General features: G+C 39.7%; 1 protein-coding gene across 3 annotated transcripts in view; it reads right to left on the bottom strand.

Moving 5' to 3' along the window:
- Nucleotides 1-557: 557 nt before the first annotated feature.
- LOC134207622 (SET domain-containing protein SmydA-8) overlaps nt 558-25,145 on the bottom strand; it is a 234,830-nt gene continuing 210,242 nt past the window's right edge. For all 3 annotated transcript variants that reach the window (XM_062683353.1, XM_062683352.1, XM_062683354.1), the window contains 2 exons: nt 1,292-1,575; nt 558-1,204 (listed from right to left, as the gene is read on the bottom strand). In XM_062683353.1, coding sequence (XP_062539337.1) covers nt 1,067-1,204; nt 1,292-1,575 — 422 coding nt within the window. In that variant the 3' untranslated portion in view covers nt 558-1,066. The remainder of the gene's footprint in view (nt 1,205-1,291; nt 1,576-25,145) is intronic.

The following is a 25,145-nucleotide window of genomic DNA, read 5'->3' as shown; positions in this document are numbered from 1 at the left end:
ATGTTTGGATATTTGTTTCGGCTCGGAATGTCTCGCAGATTACTAGGCAAAAATAGCGCTCTACTGATTTTTGGAATTTTTCGCCGTTGGGTTGTTATTAGAAGGTTCAATTATAGTACCGCCCGATAGAAAACCCAATCAATGCACTGCAATTCTTCATCGTCTCAAGGAATGTTGTTTCACCGTTTCACGAATTTATCAAGTTGGAGGATGCTGCTGGGAAAGACACTTTATTTCGGTTGGGCGATCCATTTAAGATATTAAAATTCTTTAATGTCCTTCTTGGTGCAGACTGATAATACACCATATGCCCATCATGAGTAATTCATTTAACACCCAAACTCAAATGTAATTAACCTCATCTTGATAGCCTAATCCGAATCATTCGCTGTAGCCGCGCCTCCACACAAGTTGACCCTTTTTGTGGTGTGACAAGGCAAATGACACCCCCCATTGATTTAGGGTAAAAGATCGATGTTTCCATTTGCCTGGTATTTGACGGATGGGTTATTATCGCTAAGTAAGAATGATGAGAACCTCTTCATTTATCATTCGCTTTAATTTACATCAAGACTTGTGAACAATTGGTGAGCTTTCAACGAATTTTCGCTTCTGTTAAAACATACCGAACACGATTCAATGACAATGCACCGACTTCATTACCAGATTTAGAATGTGATACATTATGCCACCCAAGCAAACATATAAACTAGTTGTAAAACTTTTACTTGAATCGGTTTTACTCATTCAATTTAAATTTCCAGAAAATAAAGTTTGCTGCTAACCTTTCTATTTTTTTGATGGCGTTATTCTAACTATTGTTCTCTAATCAAATTGGCTCCACTTAAAAAATAATTACAACTTCTCAAGTTTGCACTCCAATAAATTTATTTCATTCATCCTGCACGATTCGTCCAGCCCGGTAAAAGTTGAAGAATCCGAGAAAAACTCATTTTACCTAATCAAATAAATTTGAAAAGGCAACACAAACTAAGCGGTCGGTAGCAAATTAAGTTTTATTTGCTTTATCTCCTGCATTCAACTTTGTCGCCTGTCACATCATCACTCAGTATCGCAAGCCTCCGTCGTCGTAAAATTTGTCCAAAGTTGGATCCGATTTCCTCATCTCCGCCAGTTCCGCTTCGACATCCTGCAGTAACTGTTTCGTCGTTTGTCCGCCGCCTTCGCCGGAATTGCCGATGGCCTAAAATGTGAATGAAAGTTATTTATAAATCTTATCATCCGGCTGACACATCTGGCTCCGTTGGATTCGATGGATTTGTAATAATACCTCTGTATCGATTTTGCCACGCCGTTGTCGTCGTTGACGCTGTTTGCTCTTCGTAATCGCCGTTGACATCGCCGGGTGAACGTGCTCCTGGGAAGCAGTGGCCGACCACTGTGACAGGTCCTGATGCTTTTGATCTCGCAGAATTAGCAATGCGTCCCGCAACTCAACCAAGAGTTTTCCGCGAAAGGGACTGAACCCTGGCTCAAGGTGGTCCGCCACCTTCAGCAAATCCCGACACAGCTCTATTTGGCGTCGGAGTTGAGCTTCTGGTTGCGAAACGATGGCTGCATTGAAAACGATTGGAATACATAAAAGTTATAGTACGGTGCTAGTTTGCGATGATAGATTAACATTCTTGCTGTTAGCTAGAAACGGTATTTAATTAAGATCTCAGTTGGTGAATCGAAACTAAAAGAAGTCGTAAGTACGATACACTGAAGACGACCTTACAGTTCAGGTCGAAATGCGTACATGTAGAAGTAATAGGAGGTGGTGAATTAAATGGAATTGTACTAAACTCGTCTTATTAAAGTGAAAACTTCAACAAAAAAGATAAATAATTTTCTTAAAAGAGATGTCAATTTGCTTGAATTGAGAGGTTAACTGAAAAGAATCATGGGAATACAATCTTATTGATAATTAACAAATTATATGAAAACTAATTAAATATTAGTTTTATATTTTAATGTAACAGATCTTGTTATAAAAAGTTATAATTGAATACCATCAAAGCCAGTTTATCACAAAGTCATAATATCGAGGTATTCACCTCTAATCGAGCATATGTCAAAGGATCAATAAAGTAGGGAATTAAATGGAATAGTACAAGCTCGTTATGTGACAAGTAAATACATTCCACTAGAAGCTTAAAATTTTATTCGTGGGCTTCTGTGGCCGTCGTTTTGACGCCAATTTCTGTGGCGTGTGGTTCGATTCCCTGGTTAGAAGAACTTTTCGTAAAAGCGAAAGATTCTCCACTGGTCCACTGGGTGTTGTGGAATGTCTATGCAGGAGATGAAAATTGAAGTCACTGAAGTTGGTTACTATTGTTCATTAAGCAGAATGGCGATATTCGAGGCCCAATATAGAAAGGCAATCTCAAAAACAAAACTGGGAAAATTCGATCAATATGCTCCTAGTGGTCCAGGATCAGTGCACACATTTAACTGCGTGTGCACATTGCTACGATGTCCTAAACCCAGCCTAAATAGGTACGCGATACCTCGTTGAGTATCCATCCGAGTTGTGTCAATCGAAGCACCGCGCAATTAACAACAAACATTAAGCGCAAATCCGGCCCAATACCGACTAATGGCACGTGTTCAATGTCGTCGAGCTTGAACCATATTTTTTTTCGATTGGACCTTTGGGGCGTCAGATTGGAACACATACAAAACATGAACACCTCCGTTCATTAGAGCCAGTTTGATGGATTTTTTTCAAAGCTTGCGAAAAAACGAAGCTGACGATACTTAAGCGAAGTGTGTCGGTTTTGTTTTTGGTTCTCAGGTGGCGTCGTGTCACTAGCACTGTGGGGATTTGTTTAAAAAATGTGGTCAGAAATATCTTCTACACAAAAAAATCGGTGGCACATCGATCGAATTATCAGACATCATTAGCACACTTCTTCTGTCCATAAATTCATCATTCTTTAAGGAATATGGCAAATTAAGGTATGTCAGAACATCTTGAATTCAAATCCTTAAATTGCCTTATAGAAGTTCAGTGAGAATTGAAAGCAATTCACCAATCAACCAATTGCAAATCATCAATTTAGCAATTCTGACAAACTTGTGCTTCATCGCTACTCGATGTATTGCCCCTAACGAAACAAGCAATCTTTCAAGAGTGTTTTGTTGTCTACTAGTTGTTAACACCCTACCATCATCGGTAGCTAGGTCAATACTTTTACACGTTTGCAGTGCTTGTAAGCGTTAATAAAATTTTGCATAATGTCTCTTTTTTTCATGCAATTAGACTATCCATTGTTTTAGGCGCTCCGAAGGAGGTTGCTTGGTTATTTGGGTGGCTGACCGATGGGCGCAATAAACATTCTTTGCCGTGTAATTCGCGTCAGTAGGTATTTACAAGCGATATTTGCCAAGATGAATGCCGAAGAATTGGGTTATGAGCTTATTGCTCGCACGCTCTAATGGACTACGTTACCATTATTTGAAACAAGTCGTAAATCCTTAATTAATTGAAAGAGGTGCATAGGTATAGGCGAGGTGAACCTCCATATTTGACATGGTCGCATAATGAATGCCGCGCTTGCAAATTTTAAAATTCGGCAGAACTGTTTGATTTAAAGCATTTTATTACCTATCCGTGATGGAGATAACAAGCTTCAGTGTCGTAATGGCAATACTGTTTTGGCGTTTAAGTTCTCACTGGTGATAAAGATTGCGTATTTGAATAGATGTATGTCACGAGACAGTAGATTTGTCTTATTTTAACACACATTGGAGTTGATTTTTCTAACGTTATCCTAAAAAACCAAACCTTGACCATCCTTATTGTTATACTACAAAATGCTTAACTAGCTCGCAAATTATAAAAATAAATTTTTGATCAACATGATGCTGGAAAACTCAATGCAATCATACTTCCAACCGACTTTTCTATTCAGCTTCCTTATTCCTGCATCATGTATCGGTTCAAATTTAAAATGAAATCGAGGAAATTACGGAATAATATCTCCATAACCGGCAAACTGTAGGTGGTTGCTCGACGAATCAGATATCCGATATCATGCTTGTGGTTGTTGTTACATTGGCACATTGGTACCATTGCCTTCTTCGGATTCGCTCCATTTAAATTGTGCAACTCTACCTACTGACACCGTGACTTGCCGGTGCACATAGTTGGGGCTACCTGTTTTGTGATGATGGCGGTGGTCGCGATAGTGGCGAGATGCCATCAAGCTTGCTAATGCGAAATGTCAACCGGACCAATTTCAATCGATGCACCAATGGATAAGTAACGCGCGCGCTGCTGCATCCTGTTTGAATCATTCATGTCGGGAGCTTGCGGCGGCAGCCGATGATAATCAATTTCGTTGCCAACTTTGGCCATGCTGTACGAGCTCCCAAACCACATGGCTACTCTGCTTACTGAATAAAACGTCGTCAGTGTCGTCGATCGATACCAACCTGGAAATAGAAGGAAAATAGATTTAGTTTCATATCTATGTAACGGATGATATTTTGAACAACTCGGAAGTCACTTTTGAATGTATAATGACACGCTAGAACATTGCGCTGGTAGAGAGCATATGAACATGAATAAATCAATCTTGAATGTCTTTTATCAACTACTAGCTGACTCGTCAAACTTCGTCGAGTCCAAAATCAGTTAGTTAGCTCAAACATTTGTATTTGTATTCACCCTTCCAGAGGGTGCAGGGGTCTCAAACCACTATAGAAACATATACTATAGAAACTATAGAAACTATAGAAACAGTACTCTAGGGATGAGCCAGCCTAGGGCTGAAAATCTCTTTAATCATGTATATATATATATATATATATATATATATATATATATATATATATATATATATATATATATATATATAAAGAAACAGTACTGTAATATCACGATTTGTAGTGTTCCGTAATAATGTATCAACATAAAACAGTCCAGAGAGTTATAGTTAGGCGAAATGTTAAACGTGAACAATACATATAATTAGGTTAAATATGAAAGTTACATTCGATCTTGCATTACTCCTATGTATAACTAAATCAACTCATTTATAGGTTTCCGCAACAAAATCAGCCCAAATTGTGCTGTTCGGACTCCAAGGTCTTTTTTCTTTTGGGTGCCATCTCTCTCGATGCTCGATGCTCGAGCTCTGTAGGTTGAGCAGCCCAGGCGATTTGGAACTTCCCAGAACCTTCCGGCCCGATATTGGTGTTCTTCTCCGAGGATCTATGTCCCTACAAAATCCGAAAAGGGAATCAGTTGGATCTGCAAATGACTTTCTTTTTAACATAGTCGGTAGCAATTATTCAAGAAGAATCCTACAAATTCTATAATTGCCATGAGGAGTAAGCTTACTCCTTCTGGAGTTCTCTCCAGCGAAATTCTTTGGATTTTCAAAAAACAACAGTAGGATTCCGTTTGAATTATTAAAAGGATTACGATCAAAAACTCAAAATGCTCCGCCAGGAAGCACAAAATTCTTTCGTTCGGAACCTTAAAGGAGATCCGTTAGAAAGTCCAAAAAAATTCCTTTAAGAAACTCATGAGAATACTTTTGAGTTTTTAAAAATAATTTAGTTAAACAATCTGGAAGAACGATGTTTGAACGAGATGAAGGATACCGTTCGGAAACTAATTAAGTCGTTCGAAAACCCGAAAGAATTCCATTTGAAAGTGGAAAAATTGAAACCAAAAAAATAGGCATTTCTGCAAAAGCCTAAAAGAAATCCGCTCGGGAGAAAAAAAAATCCGTTCGAAAGTGCAAAAGCATTCCATTCGGTTACCAAGAAGAATTACGTTCGGAAGTTCAAAATGATTCAGTTTGGAAGCTCTAAATAATTCCTTTCAGAAGCCCAAAAAAATCCGTCCGGAAGTCACAAAAATCCGTTAATAAGCTCAAAAACATTCCGTTCGGAATTTCACAGGGATTTCGTTTGGCAGTCAAATACCTTCATTCGAGCTTGCCAAAAAGATTCTTGTTCAAAAGTGCAAGCTGAGATGCCTAACTGAAACCCAGAAGAATTCTTTTCAAAATGTCAAAACTATTTACATAAAAACTCAAATGAATTTCGTTTGGAAACGCAAAAATATTCCGCAGTAGTCCAAACATTTAAGTATCTTTATTAAGGAGACTTTCAGCCCTAGGCTGGCTCGTCTCCGGTTCCAAATATTTTTTGCTCGGAAACCTTAAATAATTTTGTTTCGAAGTGCTGAAACAATCCGTTTTTAAGCCCAAATTATTACGTTCGGACACTTAAAAGAATTCCGTTCGGAGCCTCAAAACAAATGCATTCGGAAACCGAAAAAAAACATTCGAAATTCTACCATTGCTTCCCTCAAAGAGCAAAATGCTCACTGGTAAAAATGTGCAAACAAAAATCCGATTGGAAGTGCAGAAAAATTCCATTTGGAAGTGCAGAAGCATTCCATTCGGAAGTCCAAATAATTCCGTTAAGAAACCAAAAACATTTTCATTTAAGAACCCAAGAGAAGTCCGTTCGAAAGCTCAAATAAATTCCGTTCGGGAACCCAAAAGAATTTCATTCGAAAGATCGAACATTCCGTCCGGAAGTGGAGGAGGAATCCGTTCGGAAACCCAAAAGAATTCCAGTGGTTCGGAAGTGCAGAAAAAATGTCATTCAAAAACCCAAAAAGCGGAAGTCCAAAAGAGACTGCGTTCGGAAACACACAAGAATTCTTTTCAGAAGATCAAAACTGTTTAATTAGAAGATCCAACAGAATTTAGTTTGGAAGTACAGAAGACTTTGTTCAAAGTCCCAAATATTTTCGTTCCAAAATAATTTGAATGTCCAGAAGAATTCCGTTCCAAAGCTCAGAAGGATTCCGGTCGAAAACCCAAAAGAATTCCATTCGAAAGTCAAATAAATCCGTTCAGTAGTGCAGAAGAATTCCAATTGAACGTCATTTGGGCTTCTATTTTTTACTTCTGTTTGGAAACTCAAAAGAGCTTCGTTTGGAAGTACAAAATAAATTCGTTCGCAAATCCCAACAGATTTTCGTTCAGAAGTGAAAAAACTGCGTTCGGAAGCCCAAAAGAAATCCGTTCGGAAGGCCAAACACATTTGGCTCAAAAACCAGAAGGAATTTCCTTTGAAAGTGAAAAAAATTCATTCGGAATTGTAGAAGAATTTCATTCGGAGACTCAAACAATTCCGTTCTAAAACCCAAAATAACTATGTTCGAAAATCAAACATAGTTTCGTTCGGAAACCAAAAGGTATTTTCCAATCTAATAAATTCGTTCAAAAGGTCAAAGAAATTTAGTGCAAATCAAAAATTTCGTTGAGCGCAGAAGGATTCCATTCGGAAGCCAAATGATTCTTTTCGGAAGCTTAAAAGAGTTGGAAAGCCAAAAACATTCCGTTTGACTAAAATTCGATTGGAAGCCCAAAATTTCGTTCGGAAGTTGAAGATTCAGTTCGGAAGTTTGGACGCTTAAAGTAGTCAGTTCGGAAACCGAAACATTTTATTTACTTGGGAGTTCAAGGGATTCCGTTCAGAAGGATTCCGTTCGTGTAAAGGCCAAAAATTCGTTCGCAAAAGCCAAAAGATTTCGATCAGAAGACCAAGGATTCCGTTCGAGGAGACCGAAAAATTCGTTCAAGTGCAGACAGATTCAGTTCAGGCTTTAAATAATTCCAGATTTCGTATTCTCAAAAGAATTTCATTTAGTCAAAAAAAATCCGCTCCTGAAGTTCAAAAGAAGTCGTTCTGAAGCTAAAGAATTTCATTCGAAAATGAAGAAAATCCGTTCAGAAGTGAATTCCATCAGGAAGCTTGGAAATAATTCCGTATTCAAATAATTTCGTAATTCAAATAATTCGTACGACTGAGCTTTGTTCGGAGGTCCAAAGGGTATCGTTCGAAGCCAAAATAATTTGGCCTGAAGCTTCCAGACTGCAGTTCAAAAAGAAAACCATTCGGAAGCCCAAAAAAAATCATCAATCCAATCCAAAAACATGCCATACGGAAATGAAGAAGGATTCCATTCAGGCTAAATAATTTCCGATTGAAACCAAAATGTTCTCTCAAACAGCCAGATGGCCAGTTTAGAAGTCCAGAGTGCTGTTGTGCATCTCGATTCGAACGTAATTCTATCCGAGTCGAACATGTTTGGCATTACGGTTCGATTCCGATCTCGAAAATGATTCATCGTTCAGTATCGAGGTATATAACTATAGCTTTCGAGATGTTGTTCGAGAGTTATTTCTTGCTGAAAGTTTTTAATTATATTTGTGATTATTTCTCCACGGGAAGAGAATAAATGTTTTATTATTGTCTCTTGAAAGAATGTCATTAGTATACCTACTTTTATAGTTTCCAGACAATATGCAATCTATAATTATCGAAATCTGCGTAAAAACGACTTCAACTAAAATCGGTTTTTGGAGTTTTCACGTATTTTTGACGAATTTTGATAAATCGCGTGAAAAATTATGAGAAAATCTGCGTAAAACGTGTATTCCCAAATGTACGTAAAAATAGATAAGTTAAATAAAAAAACGCGCATGAGATTTTTGCATTTAACTAAATACATCGGAAACATCAAAAGTAATTTATTATCGAATCCTTTTTTTGGCACGTTATTTGGCTCAGTTTGGTTTAAACATACATAGATATGGAAAACTTATAATTTGTGTCGTAACAATATGTCAATTTACAAAACATGCCGTATCGGCATATTTTAATCAGTTCCAACACTCAATAAATAATATTGCCTTTTAAGTCATTGAGCACAATTTGCTTGTTTTCAATTAACTTTCAATTCATTGCCTGAAGGTTTTTCAATAAACAACATACTACGCAGATGAAATTACTCCTATTCTCTCTGTTTACTCACATTTGCCATGCGCTGAAGGTTATCTCTCCAGCCGGGCGGCATACTAAGCTTACGGAGACAGCTATCTCTTCCTTTCTCTGTTTACATTTCGTTTGACAGAACATACTCGATTGAACTAGTACAGCACCATTCGAAATCTTGTACCGCGTCTGAATGATGTCGAACGAAATAGATAATGCTGCATTTTTCAGAAGAATCAAAACTTACAGGTAATCAGGTGATTCCGATTCGAGATGCCTGTGTTACCCCAGGATTCCGTTTGAAAACTCAAAGAAATCCATTCGAGAGTCGAAACCAGAAGAATTTCGTTCGGAAGCCAAAAAGAAATCCGTTCGAAAGCCCAAACACACTGTCAATTGCAGAAAGATTCAGAATACGAAGGATTCGTTGAGAATCACAATATTCCGTTTCAAAATGCAGAAGAATTGCGTTGAAAAAGAAGCCCTAAAATGATTCTGTTCAAACATATAAAAATTTTTTTTGTCTTTATTATAGAACCAGCGGGCTAACCGTCTCGTATATAAGAATTTATTTCAAAAGCTTAAAAGGATACCGTTCAGAATCGTTTTAGAAAATGATTGGAAGCGAAACAAATTTCTTGGAAGCACAAACGGACATCTTTAGGCTTCCGAATTTCTTCCAAAATTTTGAACAGAACTTTTTGGACTTTTTTTTTCGGATTTCGAATGGAATTCTTTTGGGATTTTGGTCTTTGGGTCTTCTAAAAGAAATTATTTGGGCTTCCTAACGGCATTATTTGGGAGTTCCAAATGAAATTCTTCTGAGCTTTCGATTGAAATCATTTTTGCTTTCGGTCGGATTTTTTTAGGAATTCGAAGCAAATTCTTTCAAGGTACAGAAAATAATCTTTTGAGGATTGTTTTCGGTTTCCACACAAAAGAATTCCTTTCGGACGCGAATAAAAAAGCGGAGTAAGCCTAAAAGGATTCCTTTCGAAAGCCATTCGTGAGCCAAAAAAAGTCTGTTTTTTTTTTCAACAAAGATTCTAAACGGAATTCTTTTGAGCTTCTATACGAAATCCTTTTGGACTTCAGACTGGAAGGATTCGATTAGGATACAAAAATTCCGACAAGAAGATCGTAATTATTTCGCTTGGAAGTCCAAAAAGATTTCGTGTGAAAGCTAATCCATTTTAGAAAGTCGAAATCTAGTTAACAAACTTATTTGGTAATGCAAAAAGATTCCATTCGGAAGCCCAAACAATTTCTTCCGAAAACCCAAAAGAATTCCGAGCAGAATCCCAAGAGAAATCTATTCGGAAGTTTTCGTTGTGAAATGCAGAAGGATTCCGTTCGGAAACTCAATAAGTTCCAAAATTCCCAAGTGCAGAAAGATTCCTTCCAATTCCAGAGGACCTTCGTTCAGAAGTATAAATAATTCCGCTAAATTAGGATACCCAAAAGATTGAATGTCCAGATTGGAAGCTTAAAGGGTTCCGGTTGGAAACCCAAAAGAATTCCATTCGAAAGTAAAAAAAAACTTCGTTCGGTAGTGCAGAAGGTTTCCATTTAAATCTCATTTGGGCTTCGAATTTTGAATTCCGTTCGGAAGCTCCGTTTGAAAGTATAAAATAAATTCGTTCGAAAATCCCAACAAAATTCCTTTCAGGGGAATCAAACAAAACTTTCAGCTGATTCGATTGAAACTGAAAGAATTTCGTACGGAAGGCCAAAAACTCCGTTCGGAAGCCCAAAAGTAATCCGATCGGAAAACCAAGCACATTCCGTTCAAAAATCCAGAAGAATTTCATTTGAAAGTCCAAACAATCAGTTCGAAAGTGTAGAAGAACCTCATTCGGAGGCTCAAATAATTCCGTTCGAAAACTGAAAATAACTATGTTTAAAAATCCAACATAGTTTCGATTGGAAGCAAAAGAACATTTCGGAAACCCTAATGAATTAATTTCAAAAAGCCCAAAAGGAGGGCTTCCATTCGGAAGCCAAATAATTTTCAGAAAGCTTAAAAAAGATTGGAAGGCCAAATACATTCAGATTTGAAATCCAAATAAATTCGGGTTTATATAGTCAAGGAATCCCGATTAGAGGTCAAAGGGTTCCGTTCGACCCAACATTTCGTTTGATAGTGCAGAAGATTCCGTTCGAAACCTCGTTGAGAAACTCGAAGGAATCCCATTCGGATGTCCAAAAGTATCTTGAAAGTAGTCATTTCGAATACCCAAACGTATTCTATCCGAAAGTCAAAACCCGAGCAGGAGAAATTCGCTCAATAATACTTTATTCTGTTATTGATACCATACTTTGTTATGAACTAGCCCTGGATAAGAGGTAAAATACCAAGGAATATTACCAAAAACTAATATGCACAATCTTAGCCATAACAAACTCAGTTATTAAACTTCAATTTCAATACCAAATGCATAACCAATTATTATTCGTTTGGTATTGAAATACTAACATCAGTACTCAAGTATTCTGCATATAGGATTTTTAGCATAAACCCACGGTATTTTAGCTCTTCTTTCAAACGAAATCATACCAATTTCTGTTATCGGTCGTCGCTCCTTATAGAGATGAATCCATCCAGAGCAAGAAGAATTTATTAGGAAACTAGTATTTCCGAACGAACGCAGAAAGATTTGTTTAGGAGTCAAAGAATTCCGTTCAGGAAACTAAAGTTCCGCTCGGAAAAGGCTAAACAATTCGTACGAAGACCAGAATTCGTCGGAGGTTCGGAAAGAATCGTTCTAGGCCTAAAGGGATCCGTTCGGAAACTAAAATAAATCCGTCAGCAAGTCAAAAAAAAAATTCTTTCAGTAGCCCAAAAGAAATTCTTCCGGTAGCCCAAAAACATTCCAAGTGCAGAAAGATTCCTTTCGTTTCAAGTATCATCAATTCAAATCATAAAAAAAAATATTGGGGTCATTCAGAATCTTGGACTGGAAAAAATGAACTCTGAAACGGACTTCTTCTACGCTTACGAGTGGAGGTCTTTTGAGCTACTGTAGTCTTTTCAGACTTCCGAACCGAATCCTCTAGTGTCTCTGAAAGAAATCCTTTTAGGCTTACGAGGTGATTTTTTTTGGCTCCCGAATAGAAACTTTTGGCGATTGCGTTTCAAAGACTAAAAATTTCCGTCCGGAAGCCCAAAAGATTCCGTCGAGCAAAAACAATTCGGTTAGGTAACTCAAATGATGTCCTTCTGGTAGCCAAAAAAACATTCCGTCCGAGTGCAGAAAGATTCCAACAAATTCCAGAAGAAATTCGTTCAGAAGCACAAATAACTCCGTTTGCCAAAAAATCTGTTCGGAAGTCCAAAAGAACTACGTTTGCAAACCCAAGAAGATACTTTGAAACAAACTTCTTCTAGGCTTGCGAACGGAGATCTTTAATTTCATTATAGTATTTTAAATTTCTGAACCGAATCCTCTGGTACCTTTGGAAGAATGGAATTGTCTGGGCTACTGAATAGAATGCTGATTCCGATAGCAATCCTCGAGTGATTATGATTAACCCCCAAAGAATTTCCTTCGCAAACCCACAAGAATTGCAATTGGAAGCACAAAAGAATTCCGTTCGTTAGTCCAAAAACTCCGTTCGGATGTGCAAAAGAATTTTGTTTGGATGTTTAAATAATTCCGTTTTAAAACCCACAAATATTATATTCATAAGTATGAAAAACTCCATTCGAAAGTGTAGAATAATTTTGTTCAGAAGCGCGAATAATTCTGTTTGAAAGCTCCAAACCGTTCGAAAGTGCAGAAAGATTTCGATTGGAAGTTCGAAAGAATTCAATTTGAGAATTTAACGGAATCCATTAGAATCCCCAGAACAATTCCTTCGGAACTCTAAAGAATTTCGTTTGGTAGCCCGAAAATCCGTTCGATAGTATAAAAAATCCGTTCAGAAGCCCAAAATTCCGTCCGAAAACCAATAGAACTCCATACAGAGCCCAAAACAAAAACTATTCAAATTCCGTTTGTACTGTTTACTTTGAACGTTGTATTGGATCCAGAACTGCCTATTTTGCTCCATTACTCCAAAAGAATTGTGTGACATCGTCTTTCGCTGCTATAATCAATCTCTCACTTCAATTTACAATCCTTTCCCTACCACATGGAAAATCCAATTTATCTACCATTCCACAAATCTGGAAGGCACAGTTCTAATGCTAAATGGGAGTAAACCCAACCATCTATACTCTTAGTAAGATATTCGAAAAGATGATCTAGACGGATTCGGAAAGGTCTAAACCTGTCAAAGACGTCATTTCCACTATATTCATTTGATTCTTCACCTATCAGATCGCTGAAGATTTACTATGATACAAAGATTGATACGCTAAAAAGCACATTTGATGACATGGTATTTTCACCCATTTGGTGCCCAAAGACACTGTTGTGGTCAGTACGCAGAATAATAACGCGTTTCGGTACCCTTGGTGATGGTCTTTCATAGCAATCGATCGTAGTAAAAACAGTTACCACGGAAATGTCCCATTCCACCTTTCAGAAGCAACCTGTTCGTAAATATTGATGGAACATTTCACCCAAACTAAAAGGCTTTTCATATTGGAGCCTCATGAAAGGTATACCCCGTTGAGCACTTAAGGACGTTGAGCATAAAGTACGATTAGCATAAGGACGTTAGGCATAAAGGATGTTAGGCATGTATACCAATGAACGTTAGGCATAGGCCGACCCAAAGAACAGCCTATGACATAAAGAAGGCAGAATTATGCCAAACGTCCGTTATGTCTAACGTACTTATGCCTAACGTCGCGGACCCCTCATCGAAGGCAATGTCCAGACTTGGGATGCAAATTTGTGGGAAAGTGCCCATTTGGTCGAAGACCGATGTTTACTCAGTTTTCACAGTGATAAATGAGAAGTGAGACGCTTCTCGTCTCTTTCTTCATTTCTCCTTATTTCACACATGACATATTAGGCCCACATGATATGAGCCATGACATATTAGGCACATGACATATTAGGCCACATGACATATTAGGCCACATGACATATTAGGCCACATGCCATATTAGGCCACATGCCATATTGGGCCACATGCCATATTAGGCCACATGCCATATTAAGGCCACATGACGCTATTAGGCCACATGACATATTAAGCCACACAGCATATTAGGCCACATGACATATGAGGCCACATGACATATTAGGCCACACACATGATATATTAGGCCTTTATGTTATATTCGGCCAAATGACATATTAGGCCACATGACATATTATTCCACATGACATATTAGGCCACATGACATATTAGGCCACATGACATAATGGGCCACATGACATATTAGGCCACATGACATATTAGGCCACATGACGTATTAGGCCACATGACATATTAGGCCACATGACATATTAGGCCACATGACATATTAGGCCACATGACATATTAGGCCACATGACATATTAGGCCACATGACATATTAGGCCACATGACATATTAGGCCACATGACATATTAGGCCACATGATAAGCCACATGACATATTAGGCCACATATTCATATTAGGCCACATGACATATTAGGCCACATGACATATTAGGCCACATGACATATTAGGCCACATGACATATTAGGCCACATGACATATTAGGCCACATGACATATTAGGCCACATGACATATTAGGCCACATGACATATTAGGCCACATGACATAATAGGCCACATGACATATTAGGCCACATGACATATTAAGCCACTTGACATGATGAGCCACATGACATATTAGGCCACATGATATATTGACCATGGCATGTGGGCCACATGGCCTATAAGTAGGCCACTGCATGACATATTAGGCACATGACATATTAGGCCACATGACATGTTAGGCCGCATGACATGACCAGGCCACATGACATGTTAGGCCACATGTGTATTAGGCCACATGACATATTAGGCCACATGACATGCAGGCCACATGACATATTAGGCCACATGACATATTAGGCCACACATGAGCATATTAGGCCACATGACATGGGCCACATGACATATTAGGCCACATGACATGTGGGCCATGACATATTGGGCACATGACATATTGGGCCACACACGTGACATGGGCCACATGACATATTAGGCCACTGACATATTAGGCCACGCGACATATTAAGAGCCACATGACATATTAGGCCACATGACATATTAGGCCACATGACATATTAGGCCACATGAAGCATATTAGGCCACATGACATATTAGGCCACATGACATGATAGACCACATGACATATTAGGCCCACATGACATATTAGGCCACATGACATATTAGGCCACATGACATATTAGGCCACATGACATATTAGGCCACATGACATATTAGGCCACATGACATATTAGGCCACATGACATATTAGGCCACATGACATATTAGGCCACATGACATATTAGGCCACATGACATATTAGGCACATGACATATTAGGCCACACATGTATTAGGCCACATGAGCATATTAGGCCACATGACATGATGAGCCACAGGCATATTAGCCACACTTGACATGTTAGGCCACATGACATATTAGGCCACATGACATATTGAGCCACATGACATATTAGGCCACATGACATATTAGGCCACATGACGTATTAGGCCATGACATATTAGGCCACATGAGCATATTGAGCCACATGACATATTGGGCCACATGACTGTATTGACCACATGACATATTAGGCCACATGACATGTCCAAAGCCACATGACATATTAGGCCACATGACATATTGAGCCACATGACATATTAGGCCACATGACATATTGAGCCACACACATGACATATTAGGCCACATGACATATTGAGCCACATGACATATTGAAGCCACACTTGACATATTAGGCCACATAACATGTTAGGCCACATGACATATTAGGCCACATGACATATTAGGCCACATGACATATTAGGCCACACACATGACATATTAGGCCACATGACATATTAGGCCATGACATAATGAGCCACATGACATATTAGGCTGTAACAGTAAGGCCACATGACATAATGAGCCACATGACATATTAAAGCCACATGACATATTGGAAAGCCACACACACATGACATATTAGGCCATGACATATTGGGCACATGACATATTAGGCCACATGACATATTAGGCCACATGACATATTAAGCCACATGACATATTAGACCACATGACATATTAGACCACATGACATATTGAGCCCACATGACATATTAGGCCACATGACATATTAGGCCACATGACATATTAGGCCACGCCAGCATATTAAGGCCACATGACATATTAGGCCACATGACATATTAGGCCACATGACATAATTGGCCAAATGACATATTCTGCCTGTTGCGATGGGTTGTTCCTGGCTTGAAAGGAACGTTTTGACAGCAGTGTCCATTTCCCACCGTTTCAAATCTGAAATTTATTTTTCAATTATTAATTACTATCAAACTTATCATTTATATGAAATAACTTACAAACTAGTTTTCCTTTAATTCACAAGTTACAGGCCCCATCATACTCTCTAAAGCTTCTGTTGAGAACTGTTTGCCTTCTTTCCATATCGATAATTATCCCTTCAGCCTCAACACTCGACGTTATCTGACCATAACAACGCAGGCTAAACTAATCGGTGAATTCTTCTTTTCTCCACCAGCACTGACTCAGATCTGGGGAATCTGGGACTGGTTTTCTTCCTTTGCCACTAAATAGTTTTCATCAACCGTTCACAAAAAACTACATTTATTTATCTAAAAGCACACTTTACGACACTACATTTATTTGGATCTTAACAGCATTTTTGCTTACAATAACACAATAAAAACAGGTTGTAATTGAACGCGCGCAGCCTCTACGCTCGTCGTAGCCTTTCTAGTTCTGGTGCACCTAACTGCAGTCATCATCTGATCAGGATCGCTCCGTGTGCGATGATTTGGGTTTCGGTCGGGTCGACGCCTCTCATGTCCTCTCATATCTCTCGTTATTAGCCGAGCATCACGTACAATCATTCTGACGTGCTAGTTAAACCATACGTGCAGGTACGAAGATCTTTCCATCATCACTATCCTGTAGCTACATCGTCGTTCTTCACTTTAAACTGCTGCCTCGTGTTCATATCTCAAATCTATCCGGTACAAACAGCGATGCAATATAACGATCTGTATAAAGCGCAGACGATCGATGCTAGTTGGGGCTACATTTACGGAATTTCTAGCGCCGGTACAGGGTTATGTAGTGACTGGGGTGTGATGCTATTTCAGGCATATTCTAATCAAATGCCCTATTTCTTCAGTATAGAGAGCATATGCATACATTTGATTCTTTAGTTGCCGTTCACAAAATTTATCAAAACTTAACGCAACACTGCCAAATGACATATTCGGCCAAATGGCATATTCGACCAAAAAACATATTCGGACAAAAGATATATTTGAGCAAATAACATTCGGTCGTGTCGTTCGGCCAAATGACTTTCAGCCAGATGGGTTTCGGCCTAATGGATTGTTCACGACCTAGTGTCATGCGGTCAAATGGCTTTCGCCCAAACGACCTTCCCAGAATTGTATGTAAATTTCGAATGTGATCGAAATTCTTAAAATGTCACGTGCTGTCACGACATTATATCATTAGACAAACATTTCGGCTCTCTCGACACAAATTACAAGTTTAAAGCAATGACAAAGCTATATAAGATCATTCAGACAATATAAGTTCATCAGAAGTCCGAAATTTAATTACATTTTCAAAAAAGTTCTCGTCCAATCAGTCAGTTGACAAAGAGTGATATTTTTCAACACTGGTATGAGTTCCCCTAACAAATATTTGTTAAGTTCAATTTGTTCATACCCAAAAGCGTATTTGGATTTATTGAGTGAATTAGTTATTATGGACACAAATATTCGAATAAAGTCTAAGAGATTAATAGAATAACATAAAATCGTCATTACGATATGTAATTATGTGTGTTCGGATGTTTCCAGTTTCGATTCAATTATATTTAATTTGGTTCCATTCATCCAATAATCAAAGCTCACACGAATAATAATGTGAACAACCTTCGACAGATTGACCAAAGAACCAGGACATTGATCGATTATTAGCTGAAGGTCAATCTACTGCCATTCACATGTTTAATATTTTAATATCATGTTAGCCACATCTCAATTTTATTAGTTCGTTGCACGTTAATCATATTATATCAATCGCTCTAGAGCATTTAAGGCTCCACCTAATTCGACGACTAGTCGTTCCCATAACGATACCGTTGCCGCTGGGCACAACCTTCGAATAATTGCATAGCAGAAGCCCAATTGGTTGCTGCTAAAATCAAACCAATTCTAAAGCTCTTTCAGGAGCGGCCTACAGGTGTCGTTCGTTCGCTCGTTCATTCATTCATCCCGCCACCGGAGAGGTGGCTCAAACCGATTATTTGGGTACCAAACGAGAGAACCAATGTGCCATGAAGCGAACGCCCTCCTTTGTGATCACACGGCTACTACACGGTTGCAGCTTATAAATGCCTATGAGTGGTATGCATGGTAGTGCAGTCGGTGATGGCCAACCCGGGCGTTGGGATTTATTCTGCAACCGATAAGTGGAGGACCAGCCGGGAAGCGGCCTAAGATTGTGGCTCAACATTTGTTCTCACTGCAGGCATGATACCCTACGATTGACCCACGACCGGAGATTCGTTCAATGGGTCACGAACAATTCGCCATTCGTTGTTGCCATCGCCTGCTTGCAATTGGAAATTGAATAGACAGATAGATGGTGTGGGGCCATTGTACGAGATGATTGCGGTTATTAAGAATTGTGTTTCTGCATCGTTGTAAAATTCAGCCCATGCTGAATTTGCTTCCGCAAGAATGATAAGTAGTTCTTTCTTTAAAGTGTGGTAAGCGATGTTTCGGAATTTTGCCGATACACCCTTATTTGTGCCAGCGATTGTATTCCACAGCTGCCAATTGTTGCAAAAAAGTTCCAAGAGATATAATATTTCAAGAACTAATTTGAAAGAAGTAAAAATGAAATTGTAGAAAATGTAGCTCCCATTTTGTTGGCTATGCCAATATTGTATGTTAATGAACTGCTAAGCCAGATAATACATCATTTTTTCAAATTGAGAATAAGATACTAAGTTCTTCTAATGTGACACCTTAGACAATTTGTATGTACCTAGATTTTATACTGAATTTTATGATTTGTGGTTTTGTGTACTTTTATTATAAAGGACTATGTTCGAACATTATCATTAACGAAACTATTTCAGCTCTTCTATCGCATATTTTTGTCATGCCTCTTCCTTAGTTCAAACCTCATCGTTCAAAGCTTTTTCCTGCAATTGACACATCAATCAAGGAAATTTGTTGTACGAATCTGAAGAGCTGACTAAAGTGTCAAGTGCCACGTATTCTTCTATCATTGTTAGTACTTTCCACGTTCCTGAAACGTGTCGAAAAACCTTCATCATGCTGGCAAAAAGGACTCTTTTATGCCCCTCGTCGTGATGATACCGATGGAACATTTTTCCACGAACGAGAAACTATAAATCTTCCTGGTCGGCGGACTGACCGTACCAAAACGAACGTGTGAAAATTGATCTGCGTCTGATTGAACGTGAGATTTGGGTTGAAAGTTTTCAGATGCATTTTCAATTACCGGGTGTACCAGAGTCACATAGCACTATTGCCACGAAGCCTCCTTCAATTAATTCATTTGTACTATACTCAGCTATGTTACTAACAGCTTCATTAGTTCAAATTTTTTTGGAATCTGATACGTATCTCGGAATAATTTACTTGGTTCAAGGTAGTCATGTGCGCATGAAACTAACGACCCTTTAGCGCTATAAATTGGGAGCTTAAGTCCGATTAAAAATAGAAACAAACAATTTAGCCCAGCATAAACAGCACACGTGGGTTGGTAAAACGTGTTAATTTATGCTAATGTATATTGTTATTTTTGCGGCGGAGTTTTCGGGCCAAAAAACCAGACACCTGATGTCGACAGCTTTCAGACAGCCAACCGTCAGCCGGTGGTTACGCATGAACGAGCACTGGGGGTAGTGTTAAACTCACATGGCAGCGAACGTCGAACGTGATTTCGCCATGAGGCTGATCGGTCGGCTTCGATTCGGTTTCGTCCGTGGGTCCTTGAGCATGATGGATCGATATTGGTGATCTTTAATTTCCAGCTGAATTGAGCAATTAAATATAACTTCCTCGTTTAATGTCGATTCATTTTTCGTTTTTCTGATTGACAGATAAAAGAGCAATCCTGCAATCCACCATAGATTGAGACTTTCTGGCCAGAGTCCAATTTTATCAGGCGAAAACAACCCACATGCACTTCCTGTGTTCCCCGAATCTGATTCTAACATTCAGCGTGTTTCGCGCCATGTTTCGCCTGTATGGTGCAAACAAACGCTTAATCAACCAGTTTCGCATCCCGGCAGGCGAATTTCCCACAATTAAATCCACCGACGCTGGCTGAGCACATATCTTGCTGAACAGTTTCCTCTACCTGTTGCCATTTTCCATTCACCTGTCTAGCCAGGGCGTCTTACTAACTGACTGACTGACTGACCGCTGAGGATAGTTTGTTTTCCCGCAAAGCCACGAACGTCAGCGATTCCACGGTGATTGCTGTTTGACAGCCAGCCAGTGCCGCCACACTTAACGACCTTTCTCAACAGTTGCCCGAACTGAGCAACCGAGTGTACTACAACTTGGCTACAACCGAACAACAACAACTTTTTTTTAAGTAATCGCTTCCTCCATCAGCTTTTGCACGCTTCTTGTTGCTCTTCCCGCGCTGGCTGCCACACTATACGTGCTCGCTGCTGGTGCAAGTTCGGTGGTTGATTTTACTTCGATTCGCTTTTCCCTATCGCTTTTTCCGCATCGTGTTTCCACTTCCATCGCCGCCATTATCCACCGATTGTACTCGCCCATCATGTGGTGTGTGAACAATGTTGCGAACGACTTCGTATGCATTGAAGTGCCAGATGATTTTTTTATGAAAATCGCTAAATTCAAGCTGACGTAGGTTTACGTATGTGTTCGCCACGCTGTTATAAATTGCCTTATCCCAACATCCGTTCTTCAGTGGAATGCTCCACAAGTCGAGCCATGTACGGAACACTGGAGATGACAATACAGCTGCGATCGAAATATGTTTACATAATTGTTAAAATATCAAGATCGCATACTAGTAACCACCCCCAAACCTTCCCCTTTTCAATGATCCTCTCCTTCCACTACAAATGTCTTTTAGTCCTTAGATATGTTTCAAATTTGGTTGAAAATTGGACCTAAGGGGTTAAAAGTTAGACCGATTTTCTAGTTTTCTAAGAGCTGATAAATTGGGGGAAAGGGCCGTTCGACTAAGGAACCATTTGGCCGAAACCACCACTGAGGCGAAACCATCTGTGAAGGGTCTCATTTGGCAGAAAGGGTTATTTGGCCGAAAAGGAGATCGTGCAGGAGGGCCATTGAAGCCCGAAACGGTCATTGCCCAAAAGATCATTTGACCGAAGATAATTTGGCCGAAAGAGGTCGTTTATTGAGGGTCATTTCGGTCGCAAGGGTCATGGCAGAATAGGACATTTTGAAGTGGAAATTAGGGTGAGAAGAAAGACGTCTCAATTCTCATACCTCATTTCTCTTTCGCTATAAAGAAAGTGAGAAAACGTTAAGTGAGTAGTGAGAGCCGTCTACTACCCTTCCCTACTCACTTTTTCATAGGAGAAGTAAAGAGAAATGAGTGTGAGCTATAAAGAAATTAAGCGTGAAAATGACCTACTTGGTAAATATCCTATTCGTAAATGACCTTTTCGGCCAAACGACCCTTTTGGCCGATATTCAGGCTAAACTGACTTTCAACCAAACGACCCTCTCGACAAATACTTAATAAACTTCAAGTAGTATCGGCCGCTTTCGGCTTAGTGACAGCATTCCAGCCGAATGGTATTCTGTAACTGCCCTTCCCCGATAAATTGTTTCCAAATCGTGAGTGTTGTGTGAAACGACTTTTGCCAAGACACCTGCTTATCCTAAAATTGATCAGTTGTGAGAAAGAATAACCTAATATTAGTTCTAAGATTGTCCAATTGTATATACTTCCATATTGGAAACGTTCAACGTATAAACACTAAAGGCACAAGGAAATTGGCCCTTGTAGTGAATATGGCATAATAAAATCCATAAAACTGTAACAGCTTCACTTATCTTTGATCCTGAATCGCGTATTGTAGGTGAATATTAGTTAGTACCCAAAACATTTGTTTGCAGTTTTATTGAAATAAAAACATTAATTTACACAGTAGTGATGATGTCGTATTTCTTACCTACATAATTATTAATAGAGTCGTCCAAAAATCGACCACCACAATCCCTTTATTCTCATGCTACAGTGTCCTCGAAAACCTGAGCCCATGATAAAAATATATTGGTAAAGGGCCGTGTCAGCGAGGGGTACCTATCCTCTCTACTCGAAACGATCACCGGTCAGCAGCCAGTTAATTGCCAGTTAATCCATACACACGCATGTCCATCTGTACATGACCGTTGGAATAAATACGATAGTGCAGAGAGATTAGAGATAAGAGCATTGATACTCGGAGGAAATTCATCGAACAATTCGTTTTTGTATGTTCTCATCTGTGAGTTGTTAAATGTAATTAGTTGTAAAGTAAACCTCCTCGGATTTAGAGTGGCCCTGCGAGGCTATCTGAGCGCATGTGTTTTTTAGATGTTAAAGGCAAAATAAATGTAAATTCGATGTGGTCAATTACCAATAAATGTAGTGCAATTAATGTTCGCGTTTTAAGTTAAATGATGTGTTTCATTGTGCCTACATCGGAAACACCCTAAGAGACTACATCAAGGCCTGGCCCCAATCCGTTCGTGTACCAGGTATTCGGTTAGTGGTTCCCGTTCTTACGAAAAAATGTTCCCGTGAATAAGCATCACTAGGAGTATAACACCGATGATCAACAATCCTACATCAGGCCGTTTAAATTTTGTATGAAATTTAGTATGGGAAACTAAACTAAAGCTATGCAATACCTTCTTTCGAACAGACAGACAGACGGACAGACGGCATGAGACGATATTCTTCTCTCTTCTTTCAAAGGATACATTCACCGGCAGACTAAAGACGATATGGTTCCTTTTCTAATTCAGGTTTTTTTTCGGTTTAAGCCGGGGAAGATAAGATCCCTTCATTCAAAAGTATATCAGAAGATTGACAAACGGCATAAAGATGATATAGTTCTATAGTTTCTTCCTTTAGAACCTTCACTCAACGAAAACGATCATTCAAACAATCAACAATCGATTCAAATCTATGTCGTAGTTTTCGCGTATACTAAAAACATGCAACAATGCTGCTTTCCTGGTGTAAAAAGATAACACAAACAAATTCAAAGGAGTACTATGTTACATTTGCACGTTTCGGTGATACCCTCTGAAGGATTGGAAGACCACAACAAATGATTCTAAAAGCTGGAATAAAATCGGTGGTATTAGAAAAGATCAAACAATATACGATCCCTGTTGAGTGAAATTTCTGAATATTACCCCAGTCATATAAGCCAGCGCTAAATGCAGAAGCACCACAGTCAGTGCAATTAAAAACTCAACCTAAGCCCCATACCAATCCTAATAAAATTCTGAAATGGTCAAACAGATCCTATTCAATCTAGCCCAAACAGTCGGAGTACACCCAGAATATGGAACAGAATGCTGAGCTTGGCAAGCAAAATCTATTGTTTGAACCACTCCAATGATTAGTTTGCTGATACCGGTGCGCAGTGTTTTATTCGCTCAGCGATCAATTTGTTGGTAGATACTTGACCCGGGCAAGAATCGCGAATTATGTTATATATAGTTATTACTTCAAATAAGTGACAAATTAAAAAAACGAGAACTTTGATAAAATTCATCAATATTTCGGGTGGATCCTGCATAATAGTATTTGAAAACTTGTTGTTTTTATCTGAGCAGTTGAGAGTGACTAGCAGTGAAAATCGCGGAAATTAAAATGGCTCGAAACTGCTGATTTATCTCAAAGTTTGAGCCCTTGGAATTCGTGGGATCCAATAAGACTATGTTCAGCGTAAGAAGAAATATTAGAAGACCCTTTTTCAAGAGGCTCAGGAAGCCTCCTTTCAAGGCTCAGAAGCCTCCTCAGGGCTCGAAGCCCCTCCTTTCAAGAGAGCTCCGGAAGCCTCCTTTCAAGAGGCTCAGGCCTCCCTTTCAAGAGGCTCAGAGCACTCCTTTCAAGAGGAGCTCAGAGCACTCCTTCCAAGAAGACTCGGAAGCCTCCTTTCAAGGCTCAGAGCCTCGCTCAAGAGGCTCAGGCCTCCCTTTCAAGAGAGCTCGGAAGCCTTCTTTCCAAAGGCTCGGAAGCCTCCTTTCAAGAGCTCGGAAACCTCCTTTCCAAAATCAGAAGCCTCCTTTCAAAATGAAGCCTCCTTTCAAGAGCTCAGGCCTCCCTTTCAAAAGGCTCAGGAAGCCTCCTTTCAAGGGCTCAGGGCCTCCTTTCCAGAGCTCGAAGCCTCCTTTCCAGAGAGCTCAGGAAAGCCTCTTTCAGAAGGCTCTAGGCCTCCTTTCAGAGGCTCGGAAGCCTCCTTTCAGGCCAGAGCCTCCTTTCAGAGGCTCAAGGCCTCCTTTCAAGAGGCGACCTCCTTTCAGAGCTCAGGAAGCCTCCTTTCAAAAAGGGCTCATGAGCCTCCTTGGCTCAAGAGCCTCTTTCCAGAGGCTCCGGAAGCCTCCTTTCAAGAGCTCCAGAGCCTTCTTTCAGAGGCTCCAGGCCCCTTTCAAGAGGCTCAGGCAACTCAGAGGCTCAGGCCTCTTTCCAGAGAAAGCTCAGAGCTTCCTTTCAAGAGCTCCAGAGCCTCCTTCAGAGGCTCGTAAGCCTCCTGTCAAGAGGCTCAGCTTCCCTTTAATGAGGCTTGGAAGCCTGCTCACTGGAACATGGAAGCTTCTTTCAAAATGCCCCAAAACCTCCTTTCCAGGGCCTGGAAGTCTCCTTTTTAGGTGGTGTTGAGCCTCTTTTCACGTTGAACAGCCTCTTTCAAGCAAGGCCTCCTTTCAAGGCTCCGGAAGCCTGCTTTACCCAGGGCTCCGGAAGCCTCCTTTCAAGAGGCTCAGGCCTCCCCTTTCAAGGAGGCTCAGAAGCCTCCTTTAAGAGGCTCAGGCCTCCTTTCCAAGAGGTCAGGCCTCCTTTCAAGAGGCTCAGGCCTCCTTTTCAGAGGCTCAGGGCCTCCTTTCCAAGAGGCTCAAACCT

Source organism: Armigeres subalbatus, chromosome 1 (genome assembly GCF_024139115.2).
Source record: "Armigeres subalbatus isolate Guangzhou_Male chromosome 1, GZ_Asu_2, whole genome shotgun sequence".
NCBI classification, from domain to species: domain Eukaryota; kingdom Metazoa; phylum Arthropoda; class Insecta; order Diptera; family Culicidae; genus Armigeres; species Armigeres subalbatus.
The sequence above is the reverse complement of the archived record's forward strand: the minus strand, read 5'-3'. Positions and strand labels throughout refer to the sequence as shown.